Here is a 24,171-nt window from a genome sequence, read left to right as displayed (position 1 = left end):
GTAATTATCTTACAGTATTATTTTATTAGCCTAGCCTATGTGAGCTGGACCAAATTAACCCACATTAGATCTAATTGATACAATTGGTGTTAAAAGATTAACATTTCTTATTTATAAGCTTGTATAGCTAGGCTAGACAGAAATAATACACCATCGAATGTAAATTAAAGTGTAATGTATTTTGTTGTGGAACTTTGAATGGTTGCAGTTAACTGCATCAACCTTCTGTATTCATTTAGGATTTTACATAATCATTTAATAAGCTATAAAAATGTTTTATTAAAGAGAGCTTCTCTCTGTCTCTCTCTCTCGCTATATATATATATATATATATATAACTCCCACTAATTTATTGGGTAAAACACCAATGTTTCAGCATCACTGTGTCTTCTTCAGGGTAATGTCATGAATACTTGAACCAGGTTATGTAGACAAACAGTGAAATTAGTGCAACCAATGACAATAGGGAGGGGTGTGTCATAATTATTAGGTTGATTCAGAATGAATTGAGTGAAATTAGATTGTAAAATACTAGATTATAAAATAATCTAGTAATCATTCCTGTAAAGAAGTCTTAAAGTCAGAGATTGATTAATAAAGGAAATAGCCGAAAGGCTTATGGTACCACTTTTCCCAATGTGTGAATGAAAATGTCTCCCTCCCTTTAGCCAGGTAGAGGCTTGCCTGGGTCTGTGTATGTCTCATGGTTGAGTTATTGGATCTGAACAGCCCTGCTACATTGCTCTTATCATTTCTGTAACACCTCCATAGATTGAACATTTAAAAGGGTTGCGGATGCTGATGAAATAGTGGTCACAGGGTTCTGTCCAAAGTATTGCACCAGAGAATAGGGTGCCATTTGGGACGCATGCCCTAATGTTCAGGTCTAGCGAACTCTGAAACCCCAATCGCTGAACACCAATTGCTTTTTGAATTTGAACCGTCTTGTTCTTGCAGATGGCTGCAACACAGCAAGAGGGCTCGGACCAGAACTTTGATCACATGTTCAAACTGCTTATCATCGGCAACAGCAGTGTAGGAAAAACGTCCTTTCTCTTCCGCTATGCCGATGATTCCTTCACCTCCGCTTTCGTCAGCACTGTGGGCATAGATTTCAAAGTGAAAACAGTCTACAAGAACGACAAGCGGATCAAACTGCAGATATGGGTGAGTCTAAAGTATGTTTTTGTGGCATGATACTCTCCTCACTCGAAGAGTGTTTCCTACTGTCGAATGTTACAGTATGCGTAGTACTGTTTGCTGTTGTAAAGGAGGTAGTTCAGAACTGTGTCTGTGTGATAAGATACCTTGCAGGGGACCTAAAGACTCCTATTGTTGACTCCTAAGCTAATGCCTAGTCCAGTGTTCCCAAAATCGGTCCTGGTGCCCTCAAGGGGTGCATATTTTGTTTTTTGCCCTAGCACTACACAGCTGATTCAAATAGTCAAAGCTTAATGTTGAGATGATTATTTGAATCAGCTGTGTAGACCCTGGCCTAGGAATTAGTTCAGTTGGCTGCTGGACTGATGCAGTCTTGTCGTACGAAGGAGACCCAGGTTTGAACCCCGGTTGGTCACTCTGTCATGTCCACAAGAGGTAACTCAGTGCCAATATTACATTTAAAATGCTTTGAAAACAGGAAGTCTGAATTTGTATTTTGTTCTCTGCCCAGTAGCTATGGTATTAAACCTACAACACTGGGGTACTGTCTGGGGTTTGTGAGGTTAGTGACAGCAGTTTCAAAAGGATTCAGGGAGGACTTTATTATCTCTGGGAGTCGTTTGTGAGGCCCAGGTCTGACCAATTCATTTTTTGGCACTTAATAATTGTATAGTCACAAATTCATGATTTTTTTTTAATGTGCCTTGTATAGCAAAAATGTCTGAAGGATATGAAATTATAATGGCAGCCCAGTATGTTCTTGTCTATTTCTCCAATCAAGTGAGGTCTAACCCTGCTTGATGGTGTTAATGAAGGACATTTGCTTTACAAGTGTCTGAAATGATAGTCTCACTTCCTTTGAAAGAGGGTGAATAAAAGTTAGACAAGGATGGATAGATAAGTCTCTAGCTCGAACGTCTTCAGAGGGACAAATCCCTCCTCTGTCTACAGGATGCTGACATGATGACTAATCGTTTTCCAAGATGGTAACACCAGAGATCAAATGAATGTTATTTCCATCTGTAATATTTTACTCATGCTTATTTGGAAAGCTATTGTGTGTTTGAAGCCTTTTAAGGGGTTGTATAGGGATGTATTGAATAAAGATTTTGTCATGTGCAGTAGTTTTAGGCTTGTCTCTATTCACTCTAGAGAGTGAATTTCATAAAAATAAAAACAGTGAAACATAAAAAAAACAAGTTATCCATTTTTAGAGTAAACTATACTAAATAAATTCACGTCACCAAATAATTGATTAAAACAAACTGATTTGCAATGAAGGTGTCACGACTTCCGCTGAAGTCGGTCCCTCTCCTTGTTCGGGCGGCGTTCGGGGTTCGAAGTCACCGGTCTTCTAGCCATCGCCGCTCCACTTTTCATTTTCCATTTGTTTTGTCTTGGTTTTCCGCACACCTGGTTCACATTCCCTCATCTGACTAAATGTATATTACCGTCATGTCTGTGTGTGGAATTGTTTGTTTGTTACGTGTGGTTCGCATCAGGCTGGTTGGCGCCGGTTTGTGTTTGACCCGTGTGTTTTGTTTATTGTACCGTTTGTGTACTTTGGGCATTATCGCTGTTTTCCTTGGGCATGAATAAAGTGCGCCTGTTATCACCCATCTCTGCTCTCCTGCACCTGACTTACCTTCAACCAGTTGCGCACATCGTGACAGAAGGTCTACAGTAGCCTCAGCAGCACACTTACCCAAATCAAGGTAAGCTTTTGGTTTTATTCATTTACTTCCAACGGGGCCTGCTTGTGTAACTGCTAAACTGCTTACTGACTGAACACTTTACTTACTGCATGATTGTTGCGGGTTTACTAATGTGTTAGTTCTAGTAGCTATGACATGACAACGAATCAGGTTGTGTGTAGCGGTCATGATATGAAGATTTGGCTTGGAAAATATTTTTTTGCCTGGTCACAGACAACTGATGTGTTTTGCACTGAAGTCCACAAGCAAAGGGAAAAGGTGAGAGGAGAACATGCAGATAACGGCGAGAAATAATGATATATACATCGAGCAAAGTGATCATGCTGTTTTTATGTGGCTGCTATGAACGTGAAATGTGTTTCTATGTGATCAGGAGTGTATTCATTCCTCCGATTCTGTTGAAAAAACGTTTCTTAAACGGAAGCAAACAGAACAAAATGGGGATAAACATACCAGAATTTTGTCCAAAAGAAACCCACATTTGGACTAGTGATTACACCCTTGATCAGCTAGATGCAGGCAAGAGTGTGCAAGGCAGTATTGAATGTGTCACTACCTGTGTGCACCTACGTTGTAAACTTTAATTCTTAGGCTAGGTTGTAGCAACCTCATGATTGGTACAGGGAAAATTTTAGTATCATGTAAAAGCCTAAACTTATCGATGTTACACTGAGCTGGGTGAATGGAATATGAATGACAGTCATCCAATATGATGTAAAAGAAATAAGGCCATCTCTCATCTAAAACGGCTCTGGTCTCACAGTATTCACAAAGCGTCACTGAGTATTCAGAAAACGTCTCCAAGTAGGAGTGTTGATATAGAATCAGTTGTGCCTTTTTTAGCATAATGAATGGACTGATCAGCACTCCTATCTGATTTTAGATCAGCACTGCTTTATGAATACAGCCTGGTCCCTAGTCATGATCACTTACTAACCCTAACTACCCTAACCCTTACTTACCCTTACTAACCCTAACCATAACTAACCCTAACCCTTACTAACCATAACCCTTACAAACCCGAATCCTGACTAACCCTTACTAATCATAACCCTAGCTAACCCTTACTAACACTAACCCTAGCTAAACCTTACTAACCCTAACTAACCCTTACTAACCCTTACTAACCCTAGCCCTAACCCTTACTAACCCAATTGTTGTAGTAGCTACTATCTTGTCTCATCGCTACAACTCCCGTACGGGCTCGGGAGAGACGAAGGTTGAAAGTCATGCGTCCTCCGATACACAACCCAGACAGCCATACTGCTTCTTAACGCGCATCCAACCCATAAGCCAGCCGCACCAATGTGTCGGAGGAAACACCGTGCACCTGGCAACCTTGGTTAGCGCGCACTGCGCCCGGCCCGCCACAGGAGTCGCTGGTGCGCGATGAGACAAGGACATCCCTACCGACCAAGCCCTTTCCTCTTGTGGACATGACAGAGTGACCAACCGGGGTTCAATTGTGCCGTCGTACGACAGAGCCTGGGCGCGATGGCACAGCTGGCGCTGCAGTACAGCGCCCTTAACCACTGAGCCACCCGGGAATGATTTTCTTGATAGCAAAACGAATACAGGTCAAATTGTGAGTTTTAAATAAGACCTGCACTAATGACTTTGACCAACTGAACACATTAGGCTGCTCACTGTCTGCTGCAGAGTCAATGGCTACTAAGTACAGCTGGAATGGAATGTAAACCTAATGCTTACACTACACAAATAATGGCCCAATCTCATGGTTTTTAATTTGTGCCAGGATGATTTTGAACTGTGTTGCTTTTATACCCAAACCAAATCGCCTTGAGAGGATGTTATGCTTGCTGAAGACCCTATGATCTATAGCCCTTTCCTGAAGATATGATCCATTGGAAGCCCCACTAGTCTGATCCATTGGAAGCCCCCCCGGTCTGATCCATTGGAAGCCCCCCTGGTCTGATCCATTGGAAGCCCCCCTGGTCTGATCCATTGGAAGCCCCCCTGGTCTGATCCATTGGAAGCCCCCCTGGTCTGATCCATTGGAAGCCCCCCTGGTCTGATCCATTGGAAGCCCCCCTGGTCTGATCCATTGGAAGCCCCACTGGTCTGATCCATTGGAAGCCCCACTGGTCTGATCCATTGGAAGCCCCACTGGTCTGCTACTCACAGATATTAGGCCTACTTCTCTACTGAAGACTGTCAAAATCAAACTGCAATCTAGTCGGAAGCCTACCCAGTGGGCACACACTGGTTGAATCAATGTTGTTTCCACGTAATTTCAACAAAGTTACTTTGAAGCAATGTGGAATAGATGTTGAATTGATGTATGTGCCCAGTGGGTATTTGACTAAATCTTCTGATCATCAACTGATATTTCAGTTACCGCCCTCTTCTCTAACACTGTACACGCATTTTGCCTCTTGAGAACCTAGCAGAGAGAATCTACTGCTGGTGTTTGAGCTATTCTGCCACCAAATGTCTGCTTTACATGAACCAGGTGGTGGCCACACATGGAGAAGAATTAGGCCAGCTATTAATCATCATGTCAATGGTGTATTACAGACAAAACTGTTCTTATTAGAGAAAAAACCCAATATGTATCTAAATTATTTTAATGCTTCAAGCGTAGGATGAGAGTATGATTTCAGCAGTGGTGTAAAGTACTTAAGTAAATGTACTTAAAGTACTACTTAAGTAGTTTTTGGGAGTATCTGTACTTTCCTTTACTATTTATATTTTTTGGACAACTTTTACTTCACTACATTCATAAATAAAATAATGTACTTTCTACTCCATACATTTTCACAGACACTCAAAAGTACTCGTTACATTTTCACAGGAAAATGGTCCAATTCAAACTCATCATGAGAACATCCCTGGTCATCCCTACTGCCCCTGATCTGGAGGACTCACTAAACAGAGAACATCCCTGGTCATCCCTACTGCCCCTGATCTGGAGGACTCACTAAACAGAGAACATCCCTGGTCATCCCTACTGCCCCTGATCTGGAGGACTCACTAAACAGAGAACATCCCTGGTCATCCCTACTGCCCCTGATCTGGAGGACTCACTAAACAGAGAACATCCCTGGTCATCCCTACTGCCCCTGATCTGGTGGACTCACTAAACAGAGAACATCCCTGGTCATCCCTACTGCCCCTGATCTGTGGGACTCACTAAACAGAGAACATCCCTGGTCATCCCTACTGCCCCTGATCTGGTGGACTCACTAAACAGAGAACATCCCTGGTCATCCCTACTGCCCCTGATCTGGAGGACTCACTAAACAGAGAACATCCCTGGTCATCCCTACTGCCCCTGATCTGGTGTACTCACTAAAAGCAAATGCTTCTTTTATAAATGATGTCTGAAAATTGGAGTGTGTCCTTGGCTATCCGTAAATAAAATAAAACACAATTGTGCCGTCTGGTTTGCTTAATATAAGGAAGTTGAAATCATTTATACTTTTACTTTTGATACTTAAATATATTTGAAACCAAATACTTTTAGACTTTTACTCAAGTTGTATTTTACTGGGTGACTTTCACTTTTACTTGAGTCATTTTCTATTAAGGTATATTTACTTTTACTCAAGTATGACAGTTGAGTACTTTTTCCACCACTGGATTTCAGCCATGTTTAGAGAGAGTCTTTGTTGCATGGATGATTTTGCTTCTAATGTTGACCAGTGACCACAAAGCAAGTGTAATATTGTATCAATAGTCATTTTACTTAGCAACAGTCAATGGCAGCATGTGAAATTATATTTTCATCTATGTGATACAAAATACAAAACCTGAAACACAAACAATTTACAGTAAATCCAAAGGACTCCTTCACCTTCATGAGTCATTAGCATGCCCTCCCTCGACCTGGTCTCATCTGAGTCCCTCTCTGTCCAAATTAATATCACTCACTCCTGAATGTGCTACCAGACCCTGCCATACACTGAAACCATGGAAACCGGTCTGGAGCTAGCTAGCACAGAGGAGGTAGCTGTGGCACAGGGGTTATACAATACAACCAGACTCATAACATTGATTTTGGGAAACGGTGTTAGCAGTTAGCTAGCGGGTAGTGGGTGCTAGGCTTGGTCACTCTGCCCTGGCTGTCTGTAACCAGAGGTCTACACAGCTTTGCCGGATATCTGAAATGCTTGAAATCGAGTTTTGCGGTCTCAAGGACTTTTATTAGTATTGATTTTTCATTTAGGTTGCAGCTGTCTTCAATCATGGCTAACTTAGAGAGGCTTAAGGAGTGTTAGAGGGACGTAGCTACAATGCCTGGATACAATTGTAGTGCAATGTCTCCACTTTTACTGAGACTGTACTGCAGTAATGAGCTTTAACAGCTTTAGAATATCAGATTCCATTTATAAATTAGGGTTAGATCCAACTAAACAAAGTCAAGCCATCAAGGCAGTCTGAGGAAGACATCAGCTTGATGTTGAAAACGTCAGTTACCTGTATTCATCCTGAACAATGAATTAAAGTGAGCAAATAAGAAATTAATTGAATGGTTTTTGTGGAGTACACCTCTCTGCCTCAAACGAGTCCTTTTGGAGGTTTTTCTTGGTAAACCCCATCAAGCTTTATGAAAACAATATTTATGAACTGCCGTTACAGTGTATATACAGCACTTGACAATAGGCTTCAAAGCAGTTTACACTGTTATGGGGGGGATAATTTCACCTCATCCACCACTGGTCAGGGTTGGGGAGTAACGGATTACAAACAAACGGTATATATAATCTGTTACGTTACCAGCAAAAATATTGTAATCAGATTACAGATACTTTTGAAAAACTAGATAAAAAAAAAATTAAAAAACTAGACTGAGAGGATTACTTTTATATTCAGAAAGGATATTTGCGGGGGAAAAAAATCTGTTTCTCAAACTGTGCACTGGGGCCTCCCACTCGTCTTTCTGTTCTGTTCTGGTTAGAGCCAGTTTGCGCTGTTCTGTGAAGGGAGTAGTACACAGCGTTGTACGAGATCTTCAGTTTCTTGCCAATTTCTTGCATGGAACAGCCTTCATTTCTCAGAACAAAAATTTCAGAAGAAAGTTATTTGTTTCTGGCCATTTTGAGCCTGTAATCGAACCCACAAATGCTAATGCTGCAGATACTCAAGTTGTCTTAAGAAGGCCAGTTTTATCGCTTCTTTAATCAGGACAGCAGTTTTCAGCTGTGCTAACATAATTGCAAAAGGGTTTTCTAATGATCAATTAGCCTTTTAAAATGATAAACTTGGATTAGCTAATACAACGTGCCATTTGAACACAGGAGTGATGATTGCTGATAATGGGCCTCTGTACACCTATGTAGATATTCCATATTCCAGCTACAATAGTCATTTACAACATTAACAATGTCTACACTGTATTTCTGATCAACTTGATGTTATTTTAATGGGCAATTTTTTTTCTTCTTTCAAAAACAAGGACATTTCTAAGTGATCCCCAAACTTTTGAATGGTATTGTGTGTATATACAGTATGAATCAAAAGTTTGGACACATCTACTCATTCCAGGACTTTTCAATATTTTGACAATTTTCTACATTGTAGAATAGTAGTGAAGACATCAAAACTATGAAATAACACATGGAATCCTGTAGTAACCAAAAAAGGCAGCCAGCAGCTTCCTGTGGTCTTGTCTCAAATGGCACCCTATTCCCTATGAGCCCTGGTCAAAGGTCCACTTTTTAGGGAATAGGGTTCCATTTCAGACGCGGCCGCTGTCTTTATTATCCTCCCATCTCTCATCGTTAGAACGCCGACATTTAACCGCCTCGCTTTTCTGAAGAACAGCTGGCTTGTTTCCGGAAGGCGTCTTTTGTTCCCCCGACGAGGTGTGTGTGTATGTGTGTGTGTGTGTGTGTGTGCCTGCCTATCTCCCTGGATATGTTTTGACAACCCACTTACGTCAGACTAGTCACAGTGTTGAATTGCATCTCAAACTCTCTTTGTCTTTTTGTGAACATTTCAACCCTGCATTAAAACTAGTTCATCCTCCTTCTTCACTCTTATGCAAAAACATTTAAAAAAAACTTTAAATCTGAAGAAAAATGGGTACAAATCATTCTAATGAACAATGTGTTCTTATACCATGGCATTGTTGAATACTCATTTCTGATTGGCTTGAAGGGCATTCTAGAGCATGCATTATTTCCCTGTAACGCACAGTAGAATTCAATGGCTATAGTTCGTTCTTGCATGTTCTATGTTTGAGCTGCTTTTTGAAAGCTGCTTTTGAATTAGATTTTCATAATAGCAAACTAGGACTGATGGTTTGGTTAACTAAACTAGCAAGTCTGTTTGTTTGGTTACCGAGGCAACTACTGTCTGTCTATCTAGTAAACTTGCTAACTGCTTTAGTGGATGTTGAACACATTTATAGCCACGATATAAAAGGGATAATCAACTCGTGGCTCAATGCGCTCTGTGTAAAATAATGCAACTCCGTGGAACACACCTTCCACGTTATTCATTCTCTTCCACAGAACCCATAGCCTCTTAGTTGATTATCCCTTACATATTAATTGACTTGTGATTCAAATGGAAATACTTGTCCTATTATTAGCTCATTAGCTTGACTAAACATGAGCGGTGATAATTACTGCAGTTGTCTGGTCAAACTCCTAAAGCTTTTTTAGTCTGTCAGATGTTAACCCTAGACCTAACCCTAAAGCCTTGGGTTACATCTCAGCTGCAGTAGTGATTCAGTGGATGAGATAATGCCATACGGTAGAGATTCATTGTGACTGCAACCCAAATATCACCCTATTACCTATGGGCCCTGGTCAAAAGTAGTGCACTACATAGGGAACAGGCTGCCATTTGAGACGCACAAACTGCGCCTTTGAATAAGCAGCCGTGTGGGATAATAATTTAACTGGAAAAGCAGGGGGTCCTAAGCCTTTCAAAGATGTCACTGTGTGATGCAGGCTATTGCAGATGAAAACGCAGCAAGAAACTTTGGTTAGATCTTTCTGGGAGCATATTATGCACTGTAGCATTTGAACAAACAGGGATTGATTCCAAAGAGTATCTACTGCCATGATTCCAAAAAGTATCTACTGCAATGATTCCAAAGAGTATCTACTGCCATGATTCCAAAGAGTATCTACTGCCATGATTCCAAAGAGTATCTACTGCCATGATTCCAAAGAGTATCTACTGCAATGATTCCAAAGAGTATCTACTGCAATGATTCCAAAGAGTATCTACTGCCATGATTCCAAAGAGTATCTACTGCCATGATTCCAAAAAGTATCTACTGCCATGATTCCAAAGAGTATCTACTGCCATGATTCCAAAGAGTATCTACTGCCATGATTCCAAAGAGTATCTACTGCCATGATTCCAAAGAGTATCTACTGCCATGATTCCAAAGAGTATCTACTGCCATGATTCCAAAGAGTATCTACTGCCATGATTCCAAAGAGTATCTACTGCCATGATTCCAAAGAGTATCTACTGCCATGATTCCAAAGAGTATCTACTGCCATGATTCCATAAAAGTAAATACTGCCATGATTCCATAAAAGTAAATACTGTCATGATTCCAAAGAGTATCTACTGTCATGATTCCAAAGAGTATCTACTGTTATAGTAGTATCTACTGTTATAGTAATACTAGGTGCATTCTCTTCCTGATTTCCTCTTAAATCGTTTCAACTAGATATTCCACTTTCCGTTTCCTTCCCAAATCCCTTCATTCTGTATAGACAAGTGAAGGAAATGTCTGCCGTTCACTTCATAAATGGGAAGCATTAAACTGACTTACAGTAAATCTAGCAGGACATTCATAACATACTTTTGGTCATGTAGTGTATGTGGACATCTGCTCATCGAACAGCTCATTCCAAATGCATGGGCATTAACATACCTCCATTTGCTGCTATAACAGCCTCCATTAGATGTTGGTATAAGGTTTTTGATGGAGCTGAGGTCAGGGCTCTGTGCAGGCCAGTCAAGTTCTTCCAAACCGATCTCAACAAACTATTTCTGTATGGACCTTACATTGTGCATAGGGACATTGTCATGCTGAAACAGGAAAGGGCCTTCCCCAAACTTTTGCCACAATGTTGGAAGCACAGAATTGTCTGGAATGTCATTGTATGCTGTAACGTTAAGATTTCCCTTCACTGAAACTAAGGGGCCTAGCCCGAACCATGAAAAACAGCCCCAGACCATTAGTCCTCCTCCACCAAATATTACAGTTGGCACTATGCATTGGGGCAGGTAGCGCTCTCCTGGCATCCGACAAACTCAGATTCGTCTGTCGTACTGCCAGATGATGAAGAGTGATTTATCACTCCAGAGAACGCGTGCAATGGTGGCAAGCTTTACACCACTCAAGCCAACGCTTGGAATTGCGCATGGTGATCTTTGGCTTGTGTGCAGCTGGAAACCCATTTCATGAAGCTCCTGACGAACAGTTCTTGTGCTGACGTTGCTTCCAGAGGAGCTTCAGCACTCAGTGGTCCCACTCTGTGAGCTTGTGTGGCCTACCACTTCGCGGCTGAGCCGTTGTTGCTCCTAGATGTTTCCACTTCACAATAACAGTACTTGTAGTTGACCGGGGCAGCTCTAGCAGGGCAGAAATTTGTTGAACTTGCTGGCTATGGGTTTGATTTTATACACCTGTCAGCAACGGGTGTGGCTGAAATAACATAATACACTAATTTGAAGGGGTGTACACATACTTTTGTGTATATATAGTGTATTAATCAATTCAACCGTTAACACAGCTCTCATCATGACCCGTCCAAGGCAGTCAGTGACACTTCTGAGTGAACTATTGTCACTTTGTTCCTGTTGCCTCTTGTGTGGTATCGGACAACCAAAGATGTTCATTAGCTTCAAAGAGAGGTGTTTTGTCCACAGATTCATTCACAGCTCTTCACTGCTCCATTCGGGGGCTGTGTAAACTGTAGAGTAGGGCATGCCTATTCATCTTGAGCTATATATAACCCTCCTTGTCCTACCTCCAAGCCTGTTGGGAGAAAACTGAGAGAGAAAGAGAGAGGGGTGGAGAGAGAGGAAGAGGTAGAGAGGCAGAGCAATGGAGAGTTGGAGAGAGAGAGGTGGGGGAGGATAGAGAAAGAGCTGAGTATCTTTTCTGCTCATTTTTTTTATCCCTCATTTCATTCAAGGACATTTCAGCAGTGCTCGGCTGAAAAGGCCTTGTCACACTGTCTGTAAGCGTTGTCCTTATCACCATGAAAAGCCACACACTTCAGTAGCAAGCAGTATGCATCACTTACCCGTGTTTGTAGGCTTTGGTGTCATTATTCTGTGCAACATTTTCATAGTCAAAATCGCACAGAAATGTTTGTTACACCTACGCTTAGTCATGCAATACAGTAAGGCAGCATTCAACTTGACAGACACGAGTTGTTGTACACTATCAATTTCAATGAAAGACACGAGTTGTGCATCTATCAATTTCAATAAATGAGTCTTGAACCTGTGTGTGAAGTATGTCCTTTGCTCAGTGCAGTAACTAAGGAAATCATGGGTTTGTTAGTAACTAAGGGAATCAGGGGTTTGTTAGTAACTGAGGGGATCAGGGGTTAATTAAGAACTGAGGGAGTTGGGGGTTTGTTAGTAAACTAAGTGAATCAGGGGTTTGTTACTAACTTAAGGAGATGGCTGCCGTTTTACTGTCTCCTAACCAATTGTGCTATTATGTGGGTTTGTTTTCTCGCAATATTTGTAAATAATGTTTCTGCAACTGTATCTTATGGAAGAAAAGAGCTTCTGGATATCAGGACAGCGATCACTCACCTCAGATTAGACAAAGATTTCTTCAACAACAACAACAACAACAACAACAACAAGCAGGACTCAAACGATATTCTCCAAACACCCCACAGGGCAGACATCCCAATTATTCGCAAAAGGAAGCGACGTAGAGGACGAAGAGCCAGATGCCTCGTCTGGACCCGCATTAGACAACTAGGAAAGCTGCCGTTACCGTCAATATTACTCGCCAACGTGCAATCATTGGACAATAAACTAGATGAAGTAAGATCACGAATATCTTACCAACGGGACATCAAAAACTGTAATATCCTATGTTTCACGGAATCGTGGCTGAATGACATGGATATTCAGCTAGTGGGATACACGCTACACCGGCAGGATAGAACAGCACACTCCGAGGGGGGGCAGTCTGTGCATATTTGTAAACAACAGCTGGTGCACGAAATCTAAAGAATTCTCAAGATTTTACTCGCCTGAAGTAGAGTATATTGTGTTAATCTGCAGGCCACACTACTTGCCTAGAGAGTTCTCAGCTATACTTTTCGTGGCTGTTTATTTACCACCACAGACAGATGCTGGCACTAAGACCGCGCTCAGTCAGCTGAATAAGGAAATAAGCAAACAGGAAACCGCTCACCCAGAGGCGGCGCTTCTAGTGGCCGGAGACTTTAATGCAGGGAACTTAAATCAGTTCTACCTAATTTCTATCAACATGTTAAATGTGCAACCAGAGGGAACAAATTCTAGATCACCTGTACTCCACACACAGAGACATGTACAAAGCTCTCCCTCGCCCTCCATTTGGTAAATCCGACCACAACTCTATCCTCCTGATTCCTGCTTACAAGCAAAAATTAAAGCAGGAAGCACCACTCGGTCTGACTGGGTCTATAAAAAAATGATCAGATGAAGCAGATGCTAAACTACAGGACTGCGTTGTTATCACAGACTGGAACATGTTCCGAGATTCTTCCAATAACATTGAGGAATGCACCACATCAGTCACCGGCTTTATCAATAAGTGCATTGAGGACGTCGTCCCCACAGTGACTGTACGTACATACCCCATCCAGAAGCCATGGATTACAGGCAACATTCGCACTGAGCTAAAGGGTAGAGCTGCCGCTTTCAAGGTGCGGGATTCTAACCTGGAAGCTTCCAAGAAATCCCGCTATGCCCTGCGACGAACCATCAAACAGGCAAAGCGTCAATACAGGGCTAAGATTGAATCATACTACACCGGCTCCGACGCTCATCGGATGTGGCAGGGCTTGCAAACTATTAGACTACAAAGGGAAGCACAGCCGCGAGCTGCCCAGTGACACAAGCCTACCAGACGAGCTAAATCACTTCTATGCTCGCTTCGAGGGAAGCAACACTGAGGCATGCATGAGAGCATCAGCTGTTACGGAAGACTGTGTGATCACGCTCTCCATAGCCGACGTGAGTAAGACCTTTAAACAGGTCAACATACACAAGGCTGTGGGGCCAGACGGATTACCAGGACGTGTGCTCCGGGCATGTGCTGAACAACTGGCAGGTGTCTTCACTGACATTTTCAACATGTTCCTAATTGAGTCTGTAATGCCAACATGCTTCAAGCATACCACCATAGTCACCCTGCCTAAATGACTACAGACCCGTAGCACTCACATCCGTAGCCATGAAGTGCTTTGAAAGGCTGGTAATGGCTCACATCAACACCATTATCCCAGAAACCCTAGACCCACTCCAATTTGCATACCGCCCAAACAGATCCACAGATGATGCCATCTCTATTGCACTCCACACTGCCCTTTCCCACCTGGACAAAAGGAACACCTATGTGAGAATGCTGTTCATTGACTACAGCTCTGCGTTCAACACCATAGTACCCTCAAAGCTCATCACCAAGCTAAGGATCCTGGGACTAAACACTTCCCTCTGCAACTGGATCCTGGACTTCCTGACAGGCCGCCACCAGGTGGTGAGGGTAGGTAGCACACATCTGCCACGCTGATCCTCAACACTGGAGCTCCCAAGGGGTGCGTGCTCAGTCCCCTCCTGTACTCCCGGTTCCCCCACGACTGCATGGCCAGGCAGAACTCCAACACAATCATTAAGTTTCCTGACGACACAACAGTGGTAGGCCTGATCACCGACAACGACGAGACAGCCTATAGGGAGGAGGTCAGAGACCTGGCCGGGTGGTGCCAGAATAACAACCTATCCCTCAACGTAACCAAGACTAAGGAGATGATTGTGGACTACAGGAAAAGGAGCACCGAGCACGTCCCCATTCTCATCGACGGGGCTGTAGTGGAGCAGGTTGAGAGCTTCAAATTCCTTGGTGTCCACATCACCAACAAACTAGATTGGTCCAAACACACCAAGACAGTTGTGAAGAGGGCACTACAAAGCCTATTCCCCCTCAGGAAACTAAAAAGATTTGGCATGGGTCCTGAGATCCTCAAAAGGTCCTACAGCTGCAACATCGAGAGCATCCTGACCGGTTGCATCACTGCCTGGTACGGCAATTGCTTGGACTCCGACCGCAAGGCACTTCAGAGGGTAGTGCGTACGGCCCAGTACATCACTGGGGCAAAGCTGCCTGCCATCCAGGACCTCTACACCAGGCGGTGTCAGAGGAAGGCCCTAAAAATGGTCAAAGAACCCAGCCACCCCAGTCATAGACTGTTCTCTCTACTACCGCATGGCAAGTCTAGGACAAAAAGGCTTCTCAACAATTTTTACCCCCAAGCCATAAGACTCCTGAACAGGTAACCAAATGGTTACCCGGACTATTTGCATTATGTGCCCCTTCCCAACCACTATTTTACGCTGCTGCTACTCTCTGTTAATCTTATATGCATAGTCATTTTAACTATACATGTAACAGTATAACTTTAGTCCGTCCCCTCGCCCGACCCGGACGCGAACCAGGGACCCTCTGCACACACACACAACAGTCACCCACAAAGCATCGTTACCCATCGCTCCAGAAAAGCCGCAAGGGAACCACTACTTCAAGGTCTCAGAGCATGTGACGTCACCGATTGAAACGCTATTAGCGCGCACCACCGCTAATTAGCTAGGCATTTCACATCGGTTACATACATACTACCTAAATTGGCCCGACCAACCAGTGCTCCTACACATTGGCTAACTGGGCCATCTGCATTGTGTCCCACCACCCGCCAACCCATCTTTTTAGGCTTCTGCTACTCTCTGTTCATCAAATATGCATAGTCACTTTAACGATACCTACATGTACATACTACCGAAAATAAGCCTAACTGACAGGTGTCTGTATATAGACTTGCTACTCTTTTTTCAAATGTCCTTTTACTGTTGTTTTATTTCTTTACTCACCTACACACACACACACACCTTTTTTTAATTATTTTTTTTGCACCATTGTTTAGAGCCTGTAAGTAAGCATTTCACTGTAAGGTCTACCTACACCTGTTGTATTCGGCTCATGTGACAAATAAACTTTGATTTGATTAGACATTGTGGTTTTGTGGAGGTAGCCTATATCCAACATGATTGCACTGATCTACCATTCTGATACAAGATGTAAATAGCTATTCTATCAAAACTGGTTGCCAGGATAATGTTAAATTAAAGGCCATGAACTTGATTTAAAAAAGCATATTTGAAATGCTGTTATTGGAAGCTAGCTATCATGTAGTCTCCCACAGTTAACACTATTTATCAAATTAATCCAAGCACACATTCTTGCAATGTATCTGAAGTTTTCTCCTGGCTTGGAAAAAGGTTCCGCTTTAATAGGGCGTGGCATTCCTAGCATATTTCAACTGGATGTCTCAATCAGTCAATGTTGACATCCTCAAACAAACAACTGTCTACCGAGCTTATTCTCAGTGCCCCGGCTGCCCGTCAGAGAGATTTGCTCTGCCTCCTCATTCTCTACGGAAATCTAAAACTGGAACCCAGGCTATATTTCCCAATTAATTCTCTCTTCTTTTCTCAGCATGTTCTACTCATGAACATTAGATTCCTCCCTCCCTAGGCACAGACAATCTCCAGTATCCATCCATTCATCCTTCAGCCCGTCCACCTGTCTATGAATCTGTGTTTCCTTCTAGAAGCATCAGTACATCTAGCTAATAACAGGTCACTGTGTGTTGTTGAGGGTCTGAATTTATGGGTCTGCCTGGTGAAAGGATGTGGGGGTTGAAAACAAAGAGAGGGAGGGAGAGAGATAAAGAGAGAACATGTGAGGGAGAGAGAGAGACACAGAGAGGAGAATAAAGAGTAGTCCTCTGTAGCTCAGTTGGTAGAGCATGGCGCTTGTAATGCCAGGATAGTGGGTTTGATTCCTGGGACCACCCTTACGTAAAATGTATTCATGCATGACTGTAAGTTGCTCTGGATAAAAGTGTCTGCTAAATTCCATTGTAGAGAGAGAGAGAGAGACTGCTGGAATCAACAGAGACCTCATGGATGCTTGGACTGGGGCCAGACAACATGAATCTTTAGCGATTGTGTCTGTACTCTGTACTGAGGGTGGCTGCCTGGAGGCAATGCATTAACTAATGCAGCCTTCATCACCTTAATTACAACTGTGCTAGGCTGCTAGCTCCAACCTAAAGTATGTTCCAAATGGCACTCTATACCCCACAAAGTGCACTACTTCTGACCAGAGCCCTATAAGACCTGGTCAGAAGTACTGCAATATTGGGAAATGGGTGCCATTTGGGACGTGACCCTACTGTAGCCAGCCAGCAGGCTTCCAGGAAATTAAATGAGACTGTTAGAGTCTTCTACCTAAGGGAGATGGGTCAGAGTAGGCTGGGTACCAGTCTCTTCAGCTAACATTCCACTCCTTCTCATTGCCAAAGAGACTTGCCTTTTGGCAATCTTCAAATATAAACATTAATGAGCTTGAGGATATCAGAGGATTTGATCCTGATCCTATCATCCAATCACAATGTTTATGCAAATTAGACTGAAAGCGTTCAAACTTAATTCATGATCTAACATTGGGCATTCTGACATAATACATTCAATTGTAAACATAAACATTGGGTTCCGGGGATTCCTGTTTATTGAATTTTTACCACCAGCCAATGTGATCACATCATACCAGAGAAGCTCTCGCTATTCAAACTTCCCCGCCAGTTCATTTTAGAGCAAATTAAGTGACTATTTTTCTACTTCTGGGACAAACAATGGGCTAGGCTACTGATTGAAGAGCTATAAGAGGAATAAAGAGGACGGAAGAGAGAGAGAGGCCAATGGAGATGCATGAATTGTGCAAGAAAGGAACAGTGAAGACGGAGATGAGTAAATTATAAATTAAATCAGACTGGGCTATTAATCCACCATTCGTATGCTAGCCTACATATTAGGCCTAGCCTACAGGAATTTAGGCGACCACTACCTGTGCAATGCTAGCCAGAGACCAACATTTGTTTTGGTCTAACGCACGTTTTGTAGCAATGAATTTAAATTGAACATCGCCAAATGTTTCAGTTTAATTAAATGTGCAATAAAAAAGTACAGTGCCTAAGCCTATTTAATGAAACCCTGGTTGTTGGCCTGGGCAACAGATCGCTACGCAGCGAATCCCCATTCCCCACTGAGCTCATTTTTGGAAATGGCAAGTTCACTTTCTCATCCATAAACACATATCAAGTGCAAGTACGCTGTCCAGCAGCTCACATCAGCAGGATGGGGGGCAATTTCATTAGGAGAGGCGTCTAAAAGCGTCAGCATGCTTCAGTTCTGCTGGCACCTAGCCAGAGGGTATGTTCGCATACTCCCTTTAAAAATACTTAAACGCTTGAAATATGAGGAAAAGGGAAATAGTACGGATGTCCATTATGAGACGCCGTAGCCAGTATGCTCTTCCTCCAAATAATTAGAATGAATCTAAATTAACTCAAGAAATCGGTCAGTCATTTTCACGTTTTAACCGAAGAGATCTTAGTCGCGCAATTTTACATCTAACTAAGATGTTTGGTGCAGTATTTCACAATGAAAACGAGTTGTCTCTCGTTGAACGACAACAAAGGGTGCGTTCGTAAATTCACTCTGGCTATCTAATCCGATTTCAGAGCACTCGTCTGAATGTGCCAGAGGGCAGAATAACTGATGCATCCATGAACGCTCAACACCCGTTGAATATGGCCGGTGTCAGCAAAGAAGCGTAATTCAATTGTTGCCAGCTGCAAAATTACAGTCACCAACGCTCTGGATAACATGTAAGCCTAACCAGCTCTGCTAGGGCGTGTAAAATGGTCAGAGTGAGGTGATCTCTAATTTATGTCTGGAAGTAGCTAGCCATCGTTAGCCAGTTAACTTGATTGCGGTTGTGAGGTCAGAACGCTCGGATCAACCCAACCAATCCTCCAGTGTGCACTTCGAAGGCTCCGAGAGTGAAACGCTCTGAATTTACGAACGAACACTTTGACAACGCTCATTTACGAGCGCACTACAGTTTGAATTTACGAACACACCCAAAGACTTGATTGAATAATCCCTTCTGTTGACCAATCATCGACGAAGGAGCGTGGATTTCGGCTCCGAATTTTGGCTTGGCCTCAAGAAAAAATGCCTTGTGCCCGAACAATCGGAAAACCCCCCACCGAAGTCCCAAAACAAATAGAAACCTCATAAAATGTCTTCATAATATGTGCACAAACTCTTATGCGGTGTATCGTCAAAATAATGATTATGATGACATTTCCATAATTGAAATATTAGACCTATGGGGACACCTATACATTTGGCAGCTAAGCATGAGTGATCAATGTAGCTTTTTATCGTATAGCCATGTTGAAATATCTTCACGCCTACAATAAAAACCACCAGGCTTCTGTCATAAGAGTCAATTAAATGAAAACCAAAAAATAATTAGGCCTAACAGGGTGCAGTTTAGAAAAATGAATCCCGTGAAAATCTTCCTCTGGTTTAAGCCACACTCAGTGTCCTCTTTGCTAAAAATATTTTCAGAACACTCCAAAATCTCAGGTTATAAAATGTATGAAGAAAAAAAAATGACACGATCTACAGCAATCCTTTTTGTGGACCACAAAAAATATGAAATACTTAGGATGCTTAATAAATGACAACAAACAACAAATATATATAAAGGTAACTTTATTCCATTACTCAACAATATTAAAGCAGGTGTAATTAAATTGAATAACCTTCCCATAAATCTTAGCGGTAGAATAAACCTCTTTAGATTGGCATGGCTCCCAAAGTTTTTGTATTTATTTTTATTACCACACACGAAGACATTCTTTTAAAAAGTATACTCAGTCATAACATACTTTTATATGGGCAAATATAACAGAATAAAAAGGAACGTTTTTCATGTTCCTACATCTGAGGGTAGTTTTGTCTCCCTGCTGTTTGTTGCTACTTGGCTATCTGCCAAACTTTTCGTTTTTTACTTTGAACACATTTCCCAACGTCTTAGTTTTTTCCTCGCTCAATGTTTTACTGGACTGAAAAGATTTGGCATGGATCCTCAAATCCTCAAAAGGTTTTACAGCTGCACCATCGAGAGCATCCTGATGGGTTGCATCACTGCCTGGTCAAAGACTGTTATCTCTGCTACCGCACGGCAAGCGGTACCAGAGCGCCAAGTCTAGGTCCAAGAGGCTTCTAAACAGCTTCTACCCCAACCCATAAGACTCCTGAACAGCTAATCAAAATAGCTACCCAGACTATTTGCATTCGCAAATAGTCCCCCTTTCACTGCTGCTACTCTCTGTTATTATCAATTCATAGCCACTATAATAACTACCCAAATAATTATTTGTTATTCTTATCTCTTACTTTTTGAAGGTATTTTCTTAAAACTGCATTGTTAGTTAAGGGCTTGTAAGTAAGAATTTCACTGTAAGGTCTAAAACCTGTTGTATTCGGCGTATGTGACAAATACAATTTGATTTTAAGCAAATTGAGGTCACCAAGCGCAACATAGCTTCAGCGTGTAAATCAGCTAGAAAGATGTCGGCATTGAGTAATCGTGTCTGTGCCTCGATCTAGGTTGAGCAAAACAAAACATGGAGGTGTTCGCCTTTGCAATCTCACTGGAATAAGACCTCCATTCCTGTCATTATTGAAAGATATTGTGACGTCTCACATCTAAAAATAGAGTTACATAATGTTAGATCCCTCACTTCCAAGGCAGTCATAGGCAATTAACTAATCACTGATCATAATCTTGATGTGATTGGCCTGACTGAAACATGGCCCAAGCCTGATGAATTTACTGTGTTGAATGAGGCCTCTCCTCCTTGTTACACTGGTGACCATGACATTCTAACATTCATGACAGCCAATTTCAATTTACCCCCCAAAAAATACTGTTTTTGTATTTTGAGCATCTAGTCATAATCTATGCAGCCTACTCAATCACTTTTTATACAGTGGAAGTCGGAAGTTTACATACACTTAGGTTGAAGTCATTAAAACTCATTTTTCAACCACTCTACAAATTTCTTGTAAACAAACTATAGTTTTGGCAAATCGGTTAGGACATCTAATTTTCCAACAATTGTTTACAGACATAATTTCACTTATAATTCACTGTATTTTAATTCCAGTGGGTTAGAAGTTTACATACACTAAGTTGACTGTGCCTTTAAACAGATTGGAAAATTCCAGAAAATGATGTCATGGCTTTAGAAGCTTCTGATAGGCTAATTTACATCATTTGAGTCAATTGGAGGTGTACCTGTATTTCAAGGCCTACCTTCAAACTCAGTGACTCTTTGCTTGACATCACAGGAAAATCAAAAGAAATCAGCTAAGACTAAAAAAAATTGTAGTCCCTCACAAGTCTGGTTAATCCTTGGGAGCAATTTCCAAATGCCTGAAGGTACCACGTTCATCTGTACAAATAATAGTACGCAAGTATAAACACCATGGGTCCACACAGCCATCATACCGCTCAGGAAGGCGACGCGTTCTGTCTCCTAGAGATGAACGTTCTTTGGTGCGAAAAGTGCAAAAAATCCCAGAACAACAGCATAACACCTTGTGAAGATGCTGGGGGAAACAAGTACAAAAGGATCTATATCCACAGTAAAACGAGTCCTATATCGACATAACCTGAAAGGCCGCTCAGCAAGGAAGAAGCCACTGCTCCAAAATCGCCATATAAAAGCCAGACTACGGTTTGCAACTGCACATGGAGAAATGTCCTCTGGTCTGATGAAACAAAAATAGAACTGTTTGGCCATAATGACCATCGTTATGTTTGGAGGAAAAGGGGGAGGCTTGCAAGCCGAAGAACACCATCCCAACCGTGAAGCACGGGGGTGGCAGCATCATGTTGTGGGGGTGCTTTGCGGCAGGAGGGACTGGTGCACTTCACAAAATAGAAGAAATCATAAGGAAGGAAAATTGTGTGCATATATTGAAGCAACATCTCAAGACATCAGTCAGCAAGTTATAGCTTGGTCGCAAATGGGTCTTCCAAATGCACAATGACCCCAAGCATACTTCCAAAGTTGTGGCAAAATGGCTTAAGGACAACAAAGTCAAGGTACTGGAGTGGCTATCACAAAGCCATGACCTCAATCCCACAGAAAATTTGTGGGCAGAACTGAAAAAGTGTGTGCGAGCAAGGAGACCTACAAACCTGTCTCAGTTACACCAGCTCTGTCAGGAGGAATGGGCCAGAATTAACCCAAATTATTGTAGGAAGCTTGTGGAAGGCTTCTTGAAACGTTAGACCCAAGTTAAACAATTTAAAGGCAATGCTACCAAATACTAATTGAGTGAATGTAAACTTCTGACCCACTGGGAATGTGATGAAGGAAATAAAAGCTGAAATAAATCATTCTCTCTACTATTATTCTGACATTTCACATTCTTAAAGTAAAGTGGTGATCCTAACTGACCTAAGACAGGGAATCTTTACAAGGATTACATGTCAGGAGTTTTTAAAAACTGAGTTTAAATGTATTTGGCTCAGGTGAATGTAAACTTCTGACTTCAACTGTAGCTACTGTTTACAGGCCTCCTGGACAGTATACAGCGTTCCTCACTGAGTTCCCTGAATTCCTATCGGACCTTGTAGTCATGGCAGATAATATCACATTTTTGGTGACTTTAGTATTTACATGGAAAAGTCCACAGACCCACTCCAAAAGGCTTTCGGAGTCATCATCGACTCATTGTTTTTTGTCCAACATGTCTCCGGACCTACTCACTGCCACAGTCATACTGTGTGTTTTGTCCCGTGGAATAAATATTGTGTATATAAATGTTTTTCCTCATAATCCTGGACTATCGGACCACCATTTTATTACGTTTGCAATTGCAACAAATAATCTGCCCAGGCCCCAGCCAAGGATCATCAAAAGCCATGCTTTAAATTCTCGGACAACCCAAAGATTCCTAGATGCCCTTCCATACTCCCTCCACCTACCCATGGATGTACAAAAATAGGTTAACTACCTAACTGAGGATCTTAATTTAACCTTCATTTAACCTTGTGTAATACTCTAGATGTAGTCACATCCCTAATAACAAAAAAGTGTTGTCACAAGAAATTTGCTCCCTGGTATACAGAAAAGTTTTTCGACTAGCTTGGAAAGACAGTACTGTGGAATATCAAAGAGCCCTCACTGCTGCTCGATCATCCTATTTTTCCAACCTAATTGAGGAGACAATTAACATTTATTTTATTTACATCTTTCACTTCAGCAGTGATAAATTTATGAATGTCTTCAATGAATAGATCATGATCATTAGAAAGCAAATGATGGACTCCACTTTGAATCTGTTTATTTCTCCAAAGTTGTTCTGAGTCTGCACAGAACTGCCAGGACCTAGCATCAATAGAGACGCTCGAGTTTGACACATTCATGAAAATAGTCATGGCCTCTAAACCGTCAAGCTTCATACTAGACCCTATTCCAACTAAACTACTGAAAGAGTTACTTCCTGTGCTTGGCCCTTCTATGTTGAACATATCCACCGGATGTGTACCAAACTCACTAAAAGTGGCACTAATAAAGCCCAGAAAATGTAAAAAATTATCAGCCTATCTAATCTCCCATTCCTATCAATTAAAAAATAAAGCTGTTGCGCAGCAACTCACTGCCTTCCTGAAGACAAATAATGTATATGAAATGCTTCAGTCTGGTTTTAGACCCCATCATAGCACTGAGACTGCACTTGTGAAGGTGGTAAATTACCTTTTAATGGCATCAGACCGAGGCTCTGCATCTGTCCTCGTGCTCCTAGACCTTAGTGCTGCTTTTGACACCATCTATCACCACATTCTTTTTGAGAGAGAGATTAGAAACCTTAATTGGTCTACATGGACAAGTTATTGCCTGGTTTAGATCTTATCTGTCAGAAAGATATCAGTTTGTCTCTGGATGGTTTTACCTCTGACAAATCAATCCTAGGTTTCGTCGTTCCTCAAGGTTCAAGATATTGTTTTCAATATATATTCTACCTCTTGGTGATGTCATTCGGAAACACAATGTCAACTTTCACTGCTATGCTGATGACACACAGCTGTACATTTCGATAAAACATGGTGAAGCCCCAAAATTGCCTT

The 24,171-nt window shown here is 42.0% G+C and overlaps 1 protein-coding gene across 1 annotated transcript in view; it reads left to right on the top strand.

The window, feature by feature from the left end:
* Positions 1 to 24,171, top strand: part of LOC110523189 (ras-related protein Rab-3C) — a 63,967-nt gene that overhangs the window by 520 nt on the left and 39,276 nt on the right. Inside the window, exon 2 of the mRNA XM_021601665.3 lies at positions 958 to 1,167. Within this exon, the coding sequence (XP_021457340.1) occupies positions 958 to 1,167 (210 nt within the window). The remainder of the gene's footprint in view (positions 1 to 957; positions 1,168 to 24,171) is intronic.

This window comes from Oncorhynchus mykiss, chromosome 5, assembly GCF_057628025.1.
Source record: "Oncorhynchus mykiss isolate SJ-2025 chromosome 5, ASM5762802v1, whole genome shotgun sequence".
In the NCBI taxonomy this organism is placed as follows: Eukaryota; Metazoa; Chordata; class Actinopteri; order Salmoniformes; family Salmonidae; genus Oncorhynchus; species Oncorhynchus mykiss.
The sequence above is the reverse complement of the archived record's forward strand: the minus strand, read 5'-3'. Positions and strand labels throughout refer to the sequence as shown.